The sequence below is a fragment of the Centruroides sculpturatus genome, unplaced genomic scaffold, assembly GCF_000671375.1.
Source record: "Centruroides sculpturatus isolate CEXI.00-Female unplaced genomic scaffold, Cexi_2.0 scaffold382, whole genome shotgun sequence".
NCBI lineage: Eukaryota > Metazoa > Arthropoda > Arachnida > Scorpiones > Buthidae > Centruroides > Centruroides sculpturatus.
Window position 1 is genome coordinate 573,893 of NW_019384562.1, and position 13,161 is coordinate 587,053.

Here is a 13,161-nt window from a genome sequence, read left to right on the forward strand (position 1 = left end):
TCGTTACACGTCGACAAAAATTCAACCCGGGCCGACACGCAACGGAGAGAAATTTCGAAATTGGATAGGTTAATTTCATCGAAAATGCACGGTGGTCAACCTTGTGGTCATGGGCGGCAAAGTTTGAACGATCGCACCCAAAAGCAGTGATACCAAAGAAGATTGGAGAATGAGAACGAGACCCGCCTTGAGCGTCAAAGTGATTCTGCTTAGTAGTGAGTCTCCGAGACATAATCTTGTCCCAAATACATTTTTGCCATTTTACTTATCTTGTTTATTTGGGACCTATTTCATATCATTTTCAATAGGATTTTGCCATGTTTTTAACTATTTATTACATTTATCAAAAACTTTTTGACATATAGCAAAGTTATAAATGTCTCTTCTTTTTATCCCCTTACAATAAATCTATTTTCCATATACTTGTACAACAGTTGTTAAACCATTTCATTAATATTTTATTCGGATAGCCACTCACTTGTTTAATATTAATTATATTGTAGTTTATATAACTGTTAAGTACTTACATTATACTGTATTTTTATTAACTTTTCTTTTTTCGGTTTTTAAATCTATCAAATTGTTTAAAATTAAAAATTAGAGAGATTTCTTCAAGGATATAGCCTAACAGTTAACAGTTATAACGAGGAAATCTTGCAGGTCCCCTAGTGCTTGTTATAATCCAGTTTAACTGTACTCAAATGTAAGATATTAATAGTAAATAAAGAGGTAATGGTAAATCCGCAAACTTTAAACCATCCAGGAATTAAATAGCCCAAATTCCTTAGGATTAAGGTCAACCTACTGAGATTTTGCCAAATTCTACCAAATTTTTAAAGATTAGTACACATATATTACAATATATTGTCAATTTGCTAATAATGTTTAAAAAATGAAAACTCTGTCATACCTTTGCTACCAGCCAAAAACAAGTATTTTGAAAAACATCTCTTCTTAAAAAAAGAAACATACAAATTTTCAAATAATTATAACAAAATGCATAAACTGAATAAAATAAAACAGACATCCAGTGAAGCTCATCTTGTCCCCTCAAAATATTACTGTTTGTGTTTAAAGTAAAATACTGTATTTTTTTTTACTTTTGAATAAAATAAATAATACCCAGAGTCAGATACAACATTTTCCCAGTAATGTTCTCATTTTTCAAAAACATTTTTTAATAAAATTTTCAATCAAAAACATTTCAGGCAGTTTATCTCAATTTATGCTACAAAGATAAAAATCAAGAAAATTTATTTATTTTTAAATTTTACCCCTGCTGTTTATGGAAAAACGTTGTAAGATATGATGCTTTTCCACCATCACAAACATTAATTTCCTTATAACTCAAAAACAAGTTGTTCTTTCTAAGCCATACTTTTATGGTAAAATCACTCCAACATTATCTTTATAATTCAGTGTTTGTTTGGTAATGACGTATGTTATGTGAGCGGAAATCTATTTTTTGCCATTTTCTCGAGACGGCAAAATTACAGATACAACGTTTTCTTGAGCAATGATTCAATTAAGTGATGAAAGTATTGTCTCTGTATGATTCATAAAACTAATAATGACAAGTCTATTACAAATTTTTTTGATAAAAAATAATTAGTTCATTTTTAATCAAATTCAATGTACATACATTTTGTTATTGTTTTTTGCATTGGACAAAGCGATGATAAAAGAATGCAACCGACACAACACGGTGCTCCAAAATGCAAAAACCGTTCTTGATTAATATAAAATAATGCCCTAAGATTCAAAATTCGTTTCTGCTTTCTGCGGTTAAATACATAAATAATTCAACAGAAGCTAACAGAACCGATGCAAAAGGATGATTATTTTACATTTGGGCTTTCTAGGATTTATTAAATTTCGCAATAATGTGGTATTTTCAATTTATATGTAACACACTTTAATTATAATCGGCAAATTAACTACCCTCGTTCTGAATACTAAAAGCAGTGATTCTTCTGATAATCACGTGTTGAAATCAAAGGAAATAAAACGTTAAATGTAATTTTAGACTCATTTTAAAAGCGAAATTGCCATTTAGAGTTTCAAGTTCTTTTGGTTTTCAAGAATTAATTTAACTGGAATTGTTTTTTGGATTTTAATGAATGATTTGTAAAGAATTTATTATTACATAATTGCAGTAATCAATAATCCTTTTGAATAATTAATAAACTTTCCTAACATTCTTAATGGCAATAATGTTTATGTTTAACTTTTGATTTGTTGTACAATGTCACAGAGGTCGTTTCATAATTTTTGGCCAAATGTCGACCGACACCAAAAGCAATGTGAGTCTTTCAAATTGTCTAATTTTAAACCTTTAGAAATTTTCTAATTTTAATAGTATTTATACATTTTAAAATTTACCAAACAGAACAGTATTTTAAACAAATTCAGACAGATTATACATTACTGAAACTGAAATTTAAAGTATGGGAAAACCCTAATAATTCACTTAAAGTGTACCATGAAGGTGCATCGAAAGACCAGAGCACATGACCTCCCTACTTGTCCGACGATGACTTTGACACATGGAGATTGCCCTTTGGGTCCATACTGAAAAGAAGGTCCCACGGATCTGACCAGATTAGATTGTCATGGGCTGCCACCTCCAGGTCTGTTTATGATTGGCAAGCATGGTTCCACCACATTTACCATCCTCCATTCTGCTAGATGTCAAACTTTACATGTGTGCTTCTGGTTTAGCAACACGACTCCAAATTCAAATGATGTTCAAGCATTAACGCTTGATGCCAAGTTATCCACCGAATGGAGTTTGACTCTAAACCAAAAACGTTCTTGTCAACTCCAAAACTACTAGTGACCTAAAATCACCACACTACAATCTGGTTTTTCAATTACCAAGCAATTACTAGGACAGAGGCAGTCTGGTGTTGTACCACTAGACTGCCACCATCCCAGATAATAAATATAATACCTTGACAATTTTTTACTTATGAAATTAATACTCAATGACAGAAAGACAATTTTCTCGTCACTGTCTTTACATATTGTTTGTGAAAATACATTTTCGTAAATTTTTAACTGATACATATTGATTCGTAAATTTTTAACTGATTGTCAAACGAATCACCATAAGTATTAACAGTACCTTTTAAATAAACGAGAGCTTTTATACCAATCAGAACAATAGAAAAGTAAAGAATATTGCACATTTTATCATCAAATTGAATGGCTTCATATCTGCCAATCACTCCCATTAAAAATCAAATAAAATTTCAACTTAGTAACAAGATTTTAATTAGTGTGTGAAAGAACAGTTCATAATTTCGAATTCAGTATTAATAATATAATAAAACTTTTTCCATATTTATTTATATATAAAAGATCCCAATTAGAGTGAAATTTTTTTATTGCATCTTGAGAAATCATCAGTTTTCTTCACGAGAAGAGGGAGAGATACTTTAAGACAAGACTAGTACATGTGTATGCAAGATAATCCAGAAATCATCTTATCGATAAAATCAAACTGTTCTTGCTANTGACTATACATACATATGTAAAACCTATGGCTGTTAACGAATGCATTAGTGCCTTGGGTGGCAAAGAATGAACGTGTCTTGGACAAACCCTCAAAAAATTCTCTGCATCTCCCGTAGTGGTAGGGTGACACCTTACACCTTGACCATCTAAGTGGTAACCTCAAGACATTGTAAACTCTTAGAACTAGAAAATTTGAGAACAATCTAAATTTCTAAGTGTAGTAATAATACCACTCCTAGATGACATTTGTAGGAAATGCCACATCATGCACAAACTACACAACTATAATAACATCAGTGATCTGATACATTAGTAATATCAAACAAGCTCCCGAATTTTTCTCAGGCTATATTAAGGCTAATTATTAATCCAAAACAAAATAACTTGGCAGAGGTAGGTGATTAAATTGACATCTTGTGATAAATTTAATAATTATAAATAAATAAATTTTTTATTTTAATTCAGAATACTCCAGAAGAAAAGAATTGGCCTGTTGGCCTGGAATGGGACTCTAACCCACAACTCCTGCTTACCGTGCAATTGTATTGCCACTTATACTATCAGAGCTATTAATTAATTAATTAATTAATCTGGATAAAACCGTAACTCGTGAAAGGCCAGTTGGTGCCATAAGTGACCATTATGATCATATATAGATTAATTAATTAAGTAATAGTTCTGGAAAAAAAAATTGTATGGAGGTCTGTGCAGTGTAACTGGCAACACAACTGCATAGTAAGCAGGAGTTGTGGGTTTGAATCCCATTCTGGGTTGATTCTTTTCTTCCAGAGTATTCTAAATTAAAATTAAAAATTTATTTATTTATAATTATTAAATTTACCATAAGACAATGACTTAACCATCAATCTCTGGGCAAATTACTTTGTTTTGGGATTATTAATTTGTCTTAATACTGTATAACCCAATGAGAATCCAGTAAATCATTTGATAAACTAAGCAACAAGCTGCATTGAGTTACAAGCTTTTAACACAAATTGACTACTTACATCAACATAACCAAATAGCAATTATATCAAAAATTTGCATACAAACACAAACTATTTGCACCCAGGGATCATATTACAAATGAACACTTCAAATAGTTACAGAAAACAATACACACAAAATATACTATGACCATGCCATAATCATAGACAAAACAATCCATCACAACAGACCACATAACACATTCATCGACAAACAAAAGAAAACTCCCATACATGATTGACATATCGGTTTCAAACACTTACAACGTACAAAATACATAAACCAAAAAATTGTCCACGAAATAAAGCATCTGTGGAAAATGAATGAAATACTTATTGTGCCAATAGTCCTTTCTTGCACGGCTGTCTTGCCACATACACTACACAAAACTATAGAAACATTAGGGCTTGACAACAGCACATAAATAATACTATGAAAGGCTGCTATACTAAACTCACATTGCAAAGTCAGGAAATTCTTAAACATAGATACATGCACAAACTGTAAACAAAATGTTTGGTTTCTTTGATCTGGCATATATTACATGTAGGACACACTCCACCAATACAATAATAATAATGAATTAAATTTAGATTTTGATTATTTATCTTCAATTTATTATAACAAATAATGGCAAAAAAAAAATAAAAATAAAAGTTTTTACCTCTCGATTAGTCTTCCTATAGAGACGAGGAATATCAGAAACTAATTTCAGATGCTGCGAGCACTGCGCCACAATTCCACGTATGACATAGGTGCCTATTTCCGAAGGCATCTTAGCTAATTCTTCTAAGCTGCATTCCAATGCACCTGTTTTGTTTTTAAATACAAATTTGTTTTAAGTAAGTTATTTTGACTTAAATATAACAAGTTAAAGATTTAAAGCAATTACCACGTAAATCATCATTATATTCAGAAATCTTCTCCCAAATTACTTTCTCAAAAAATTCCGTAACCTGAAAAGTTTTAAATTATAAATTTTTAATTTATTCTGAGTGTAATGTCAAAATCAGTTTGGAAGGTTACAATAGAAAAAATTTGAGGAAAATATATAATACAGTAGATGCTGATTAATTGGGCAATCAATTAATTCGAGCAGTTGTTTATTTGGGCCAAAAAGCAGAGAACAGAAACAAATCAGTGTATTTAATGTAAATTTGTGCTGCTTATTTGGGAAAACAACAATTGTAACCAAATGGCAAACTACAGATAGTGTGCCTCTAGTTGTATCGAAATTATGTCAATTATCATAGGCTGCACTGTAGAATGGATTTAAAGTAAAAAATATTCTACAGACAGACATTATTCTTGAATTGCTAGGTGTGAAGGACAGAGTCAAAATTTGAAGAAGTTAGGTTAGGACAGAAACAAAATAATTTTGATTACTGAAAAAATGTGACAAAACAGTTGGAGACTTCAGAAGACCAAGAAACAAACCTGTAATGGCAATGTGCTTAAGAAAGTGATTGGGCAGGAAAGAAATGAAAACAGTCAATTGTCTGCTTTAAACATTTGCACTGATTTTGTCCAGATGCAGCTGATAAAAAGAAGATATCAGAGTAACTTGATTAATTTTTTTCAAAAATTGTAACAAACAAACATTTTATCTTTAATTAATTTATTTTTGAGTAAATGACTATTTTATGCCACAGAAGTGTGTTTCCTTCAGTTTATCGGGATAACATTTGGATAACTGGGTCAAATAATCCATTCCGTCTATTTGCTGACATGACCCAATTAAGCAGAATCTACTGTATATTATGTATTTTGGCTTTTAAACCACATATTTTAACAGTGTGGCTTATAGAACATATCTGACAATTCAGAAATACCATATGAAAAAGTTAGATAATGCTACTACATTCTTCCAAAAATAATAAAAATATTATGTTAGAAAGGACTGATTGCCTTAACCAAGACAGCTAAGGCAACCAGTGAAATGCTCTGGAGTACTCAAAATCAAGTCTGTCAAGCAACTCTGAGAATTTTTTCAAGACAGTCTGTCCTTGTGTCTCATTGTGCAGTCAATATTTGATAAAGTATTTAACATAAAAGTTATAATTAGTACTTCTAAATTTTATCCAATATAATTCTGAGAACTCTGTTTAATTTTATGAAGAGAGAACACAAATAATAATACATCTTCATCAGTACATCAATTTCTGATTAATAATCATCCACATTACTGAATTTTGGGAATATTGTCAAGATACTTTTCAAAAAGTCAAATGGTTTGAAGATGTTGGCTTCAAGGTATATAACCTCTTATTTATAAACCAGTATCAAATTCAGAGAGGCAAATCTACCCTTCACTACTATTTATTGTATATGTTTCTGTTAGGAATTTATACTATCTCTCTTTAACGATAGCAAAAATAACACTGTTCCACTTTCATACCAAGTTTGTCAGATAAGTATTTGAATCATCCTGTTATTGTCATTTCTTTTACTTCTCAAAGTTCATTTTGTCAGTGCTTAAGTCTTTGAATATTGACAGAAATTTACAGAAGCTAAATATCATTGTAAAGATTAATTCTAATACCTCACAAAATTATACCCAATATATTACAAAATCAGATCAAAATAATTACCTTCTTTTGCAAAATTTCGATATCATTAACAAGCGTAACAAAATCCACAACAGATGGTAGCTCCATATTCTGTGACTCCGAACTGCTGTTTGTATATTTATCAGAACTGTGTTGAATCGAATTGTCAATCAACATAACGTCTTGCACTGGCTAAAAATAATTTTACAAGATTTAAAAATATACTGGTTAGTTTCATCACTAATTTAAAATATAATCTACTCTTATACAATATTAATCTGATAACATGATCTCAAATGACATTATACATAAATATCACTGTACTTTTGTATGATTCATTTAATACACTTTAAAATGTTTAAAATTGTTTTAAAAAAGTTAGTTAAAATTTATGGTAATGAATTAGAGAATATAAATATTTGCATTAAATGATTTTCTTTAACTTTATAAATGTTGATATGAATTTATAAATACATGTGAGACCCAAACCCACACAATTATTATTTTTATTTCCTTTCTTGTAAGAGATATTGTTGTAAAATATTTTTTGTTTAAATGGCATAAAAAAGAGAAAATAAATTTGTTGTTAAAAGGGTGAGTTAAATGATAGGAGGGGAGAAAATGAAAACAAGAGATTTCTACTTATGTAAGGAGAACAAAAGGGAGAGAGTTTTACTGCATCAAATTACAGAGTGAAACCTTTTAGTGATCGCTGCATCCTTCCCAAATGGGGAAAAAACACATCTTTCCTCTAATTACAAGCTAGCATTCCAAGGATATCATAATTAAACACTTTGGGAGACTTGGGCCAGGAAACCGTCTCCACAAGACCCAAATTCAGACCTAGCAACAGAACAGGGATCAATTGGGAGAGGAGAGAGAGAGAGAGAGAGAGAAGATTGTAACCAATGAGAATACGAATTTCAAAGAAAATATATAAAAGCTCTTGTTCCCAAGAACATGAGGTTCTTTTCCATGGTTCAACCCTGGTGAGAGATGCATGCAGTCTTCTTCCCTTTGAGAGATTGATCACTGGAAAGTACTGTCATTGAGAAAAGCCAACAAAGTAACCCGACTTCCTCAATCTTCTTCATCCTTCCTTCAGCAGCACCAGAGAAAGTGCAGATATCCTTTCTGCAAGATTGCTATCTTCTAATACCGGTCTCCCACGATTTAAGTTTTGACTTTTTCTCCCAAACTGTCTTAAAGTGATTGTTGGATATACTGTAAGCATATTTTATTACAATAAACACAAAGTAAATATTTAAAATCTTGGCAACTGTATTTATTTTTTTTATAAAATATAAAAACTTCACAAATATCTTCATATTTAAATATTTACTTCATTTAATGTATTTTATTGTGAATTTGGTTAATTTACCAGAGGACGCTGTTTCCATTTACATGTTGCAGGGCCGTAACCTCAAAGAAAATGTCATCTCTGCATATAAGAATTCTGTTTTAGACTGTCACTGGAGTAAAAGACAGAAAGAAAGCAAAGATATTTGCAAAGTTTTTATATTTTATAAAAAAAACAATAAACATGATTCTAATTTGTAAATGGTGTAAGTCTGTCTGCCACCACTACCCTCATACAGCTCCATCCTCATATGTCATCCTGACAGAAATGTGAGAGCAGCGAGTGAGAGTGTTTTAAGGTAGAGGTGTTTTTCCAATGAAGCCTCAGTATTTGATCACATTCACACTATTAATTATACATTTCTCTTTCAAAACATTTTGATCTAATTGATGATTCCTCTCTTTTATTTCAGTATTCAAGAACAGAAAAGTAAAGGGAGCAAGATAAATAAGGCAGATTTAGGTTTAATCATTTTATGCACTTAAAAGTTAAGATTCAACATTAAAACAAGCAACAGAAATTAAGTATTTTTGTCTATTTATAGTATATTTGGTTCACCATCAAAATACATTCAAATTAAAAAAAATCATCAGCTCAGATAATTAAATAATTCTTGTACCTTTTCTAATATAGTCGTAATCCATTTAGTGTAACGAGACAATATCTGTAATGTAAACTTCCAGAATTTATAACTCAAAGATGGTAAATATATGTCAGGTGACCAGCACTTCTGTATGCTAACCCAGCAGGAAGAACTGATGCGAAAATTAAATGGCAAATTTTCTGCAATAATATAAAAATGAATTACTTCAAAATAATTTTGAATTAATTTAACCAGAATAAAATTATTTCTTGAATAAAAACCTTTGGTTTGTAAAAATGGCAAAAGTAATGCTTCTTCAAAAGCACCTCCAATTTCTTGAAATCTACATACAAAAGATTAATTTACATTAAAAGTTTTTTATTTATTTATAATAATAAACATTACACAATTAACATTTGATAAATATATTCAGTTTATAACTATACTAGCAGACCCCCCCGCCACGCATTGTTGTGGCTCAAAATATATCTATTATAAATGTATAACACTTCCCCCGTGGGGGGGAAATTTTTCAAAAAATTTCTTCTTAGTGTACATTCTGTTGACGTACCCTATTAAAACGCAATCAAAAACGCAAAAAACCACATCTAAAATAGTATGAATAGAAGCAGAGTTCCTTACGGTAAGCCTTAATCCTAACCATCTCCCTTCAGTGGGGTTGAATTTCGACATGTATATTATATTTATATAAAAACACGTGCATATTCGAATGCAGCGATGTGTCAAAATTTCAAAGGAATCGTAGGAACAAACGAACATTACATTACGAACATTAAATCGTAGGAACGAACGAACATAGAAAAGCATAATGCTTCACAGAAAAGCAAACTTAGGGCGTCGTACTCGTAGCGCCATCTGTTGGACATAAAAGCCTTAACCTAGATTATATCTTTTAATTTATATGAATGTTTAACGGGATAATATACAGCCTATGTCCACCCTGAGGTTCCATTCTAAATAATGGTGAAAGAATTTTTGAAATCGGATGAGTAGTTTCGGAGATTACCTGCTGCAAACAAACTTACATACATACTTACAAACATTACCTCTTTATAATATTAGTATAGATTATGAATAAGTAATTCATTACTTATATGAGTAAAATTAAATAAATAATTTTGGAATCTTAAGAAAATACATTCTTAATAAAAATAAAAATTAAAATATTATTTTTGTAATTAAATATATTACAAATATTACAGAAGTATAATAAGCATGTATAATACTGTAGTCCTCAATGAGAAAAAACCACAGATGTGTTTTTCATTAATTACATTCATTCAAAGAGATATCACAATTTAAAGGAGCCTTATTTTGTTTGCCTTATACCATTACATGTTTTGGTCATTATAAATGGCCCTCCTCAGATGTGTATTGAAGACCTCACTAAATGTGCATTTATTTATTGTGACATCAATGCCAGGCTGCAATTTTTAATAATCATTTAATTTTTAAAAACATCCCATGACTTCAGTTCTGGACTAGAAGTTCATATCATATTTTGATGAGTATAAGTCGCTGTCAAGTATAAGACGCACCCTTATTTTGAGACAAAAAATTTAGCAAAATCTTTTTTAATGGGATTGTCTAAAGATGCATTTTATTCGTTTTTTTTTTATTCAAGAATATGACAGATGGATGAATCGATACCTTTATTAAACTGAAATAATTGCCATTTCTTAATGTAAACTCAGAGGTCACATGATGACAGTCGACAGAACATGGCGGCGATGACTCACGTGTCGCTACTCTGATAATCGAAGTACTCTAGCCATTCGATTGAGGGACAATCTGCTTAACGGACCACTGCACAGGTTGGTCCCTAGAGTGGGCCACTATTGTAGATAATTTCACTGTAAAAATGGTTACCTGTCGAGTATAAGATACACCATGATTTTGAGCCTCAAAAAGTAGTAAAAAAAGTGTGATTTATACTCGTCAAAATACGGTATATACTTAATTGAGGTCTCCAGTCTCTATTTTAGTGGTGTCTTGCTCTTGTACATCATATTTCTCCTGATAACAATCAAGTCATGCCAGACTTGATTGTTTTCTTGAACTCTGTACTCAAGAAAATTTTGGAATTGAAATAATTTGACTTCTGGTTAGAGTTCCAGTGTATACAGTAGTTAATCAGGGCTTCCAGCCCCTAAGCTTTCCATATCTGGTTTCAATTTTCATTTATCTAACTCTGTTTCAAAATTAATGAAGGACAAGCAGACAGATGACAGTGGAAATGTATAGGTCTGTAATTTGACAATTGTAGCCCAATAACATCAAGTACAAAAACTGAACTTATGATGATTTAAAATTAATTAATGTGGCAAACAGATTACTTTTGAAATTAATCTAAAAGCAGATATCAAATAAAATATATACTGTAAATCAAATAACAATTATTTCATTATTAAGATAACTTTTCTATCAAACACATTAACAAAAAATACTGTATTAAATTTAAAATAAAACAATACCTAATTTGGAAGTAAACCAGTAAATTCCATTTCTCCATAAAGGACTTATAACTCGGATACTGTCTGAGATTTCGTATGCTCGTATGAGATGAACACGTTCTTTCGAAATCTTCTAAGAAAGTTAAAGTAATTGAATAATGTTGATGAAATAAATTCGGATTACCAGGCGCAAATATGGAAGGAGTAAGATGAATCAACTGCGATGCTATTTCTGGCCATATTACATTCCCAACAAAATCGTATCCCTTCAACAAATTTGTCCTGTTGGGTAGATGCACGGTATGAATCAATTTCAATTAATTAAGTTCAATATAAATGATAATTAAGTTACTAACCTTTTTGTTTTTGTTGTTACTTCAAAAATAATTTTACATTTGTTTATTAAAAAATCCAATATTTCTTTATACAAGCTGTTCAAGCCATTCTGCTGTAGATTCTTCTCTGTAATAATCTGTAATTAATAAAATTTACTACAATAAATATATTAATAAAAATGAGCATTACATTATTTGGTCAATCCAAATAATCTCATGTGATCTGACGTTTATGGGACCGGAATAATGTTGGATTGCTGGATTATTGGAAGAAAGTTGAATTTAATGGTTTAATTATATGGAAAGAAAGCACATGTTTATTTGCATATTAGTATATTGCATTAATTATTATATTAGTACAGCTGTCCCTTGATAATCCAACAGGTATAGGACCAAAGGGGTGTTGGACTACCAAAAGTGATTACATATTTGGCATTGTTTTGCTAGCAGTAGCCTACAATATTCCCTACTCCAACTGTTCAAACAGAACTGCTCATGGAAAACACACAAAATGTGTGTCATTGTGTAAGAACTGGGTGGAGAGATTCACGTCGCGACATGCTTCTGTGCAAGCAGACATGTAACAGGGATGGGTACCTTGACGGGAGGAGCATTGGACTACTGAGCAAGCCAGATTACAAAATGTCAGACTATCAAGGGACAGCTGTATATTGTATTAATAAAAACATATGAAAATAGTAAGTAAATATGAAAGAACAATCGTATGTTACTGTATTTCACAGTTATGATATCAATCATCAATCCTTTTAAAATCATTTTCTTTTACTGTTTTGTCATCCAAGTGTGCTACCATTGCTGATAATCAATGTTAACAAGTTGATGAATTCCCACTAAATTCAAGGGAAAATTGAAGTGGTCACGGAAAATTTAGTTGAAGGTACAGTATTTTTGGTGGAAAATTTTAAAGGATGACTTTTATATTTATACAGTATTCTGTTATAGGATGCTGTACTTTTTTGAGCAGCCTAACAAGCTTTAATATTGTGTCCAAGTTAGAGTGTTTAAGCTCAAACTTTATATAATATCACATTTAGTGAAAACATGTTGAAGTTAGTGGGAATTGGAGTTTGAACTAACGGAAAGCTGGTAACATCCAAGAGGCAACTAGTGTTGGATTACTGGGCACAGTGAACTAGCAAATGGCCAGATTACAGAGATTTGACTGTATAATAAAAATTATAAACTTTTTAAAAAGTTTCCTATGACTTTAAAAACAATCTAAAAGTATGAAAAAAATTAAAGTAAATGATTCAGCATTAAAATTGAATATAACATACAAAAGAGACATAAAAACTGCCTAATGGGATTGTCTAAAGATGCATTTTATTCGTTT

The 13,161-nt window shown here is 30.8% G+C and overlaps 1 protein-coding gene across 1 annotated transcript in view; it reads right to left on the reverse strand.

Annotated features, from left to right (window-relative positions):
- Positions 1–1,213: 1,213 nt before the first annotated feature.
- The window catches only part of LOC111623988 (conserved oligomeric Golgi complex subunit 2-like), a 31,742-nt gene continuing 19,794 nt past the window's right edge, over positions 1,214–13,161 (reverse strand). The window contains exons 8-15 of the mRNA XM_023366754.1: positions 11,829–11,944; positions 11,494–11,754; positions 9,280–9,341; positions 9,035–9,198; positions 7,098–7,247; positions 5,399–5,462; positions 5,171–5,316; positions 1,214–1,228 (exon numbers count right to left, since the gene is read on the reverse strand). Coding sequence (XP_023222522.1) covers positions 1,214–1,228; positions 5,171–5,316; positions 5,399–5,462; positions 7,098–7,247; positions 9,035–9,198; positions 9,280–9,341; positions 11,494–11,754; positions 11,829–11,944 — 978 coding nt within the window. The remainder of the gene's footprint in view (positions 1,229–5,170; positions 5,317–5,398; positions 5,463–7,097; positions 7,248–9,034; positions 9,199–9,279; positions 9,342–11,493; positions 11,755–11,828; positions 11,945–13,161) is intronic.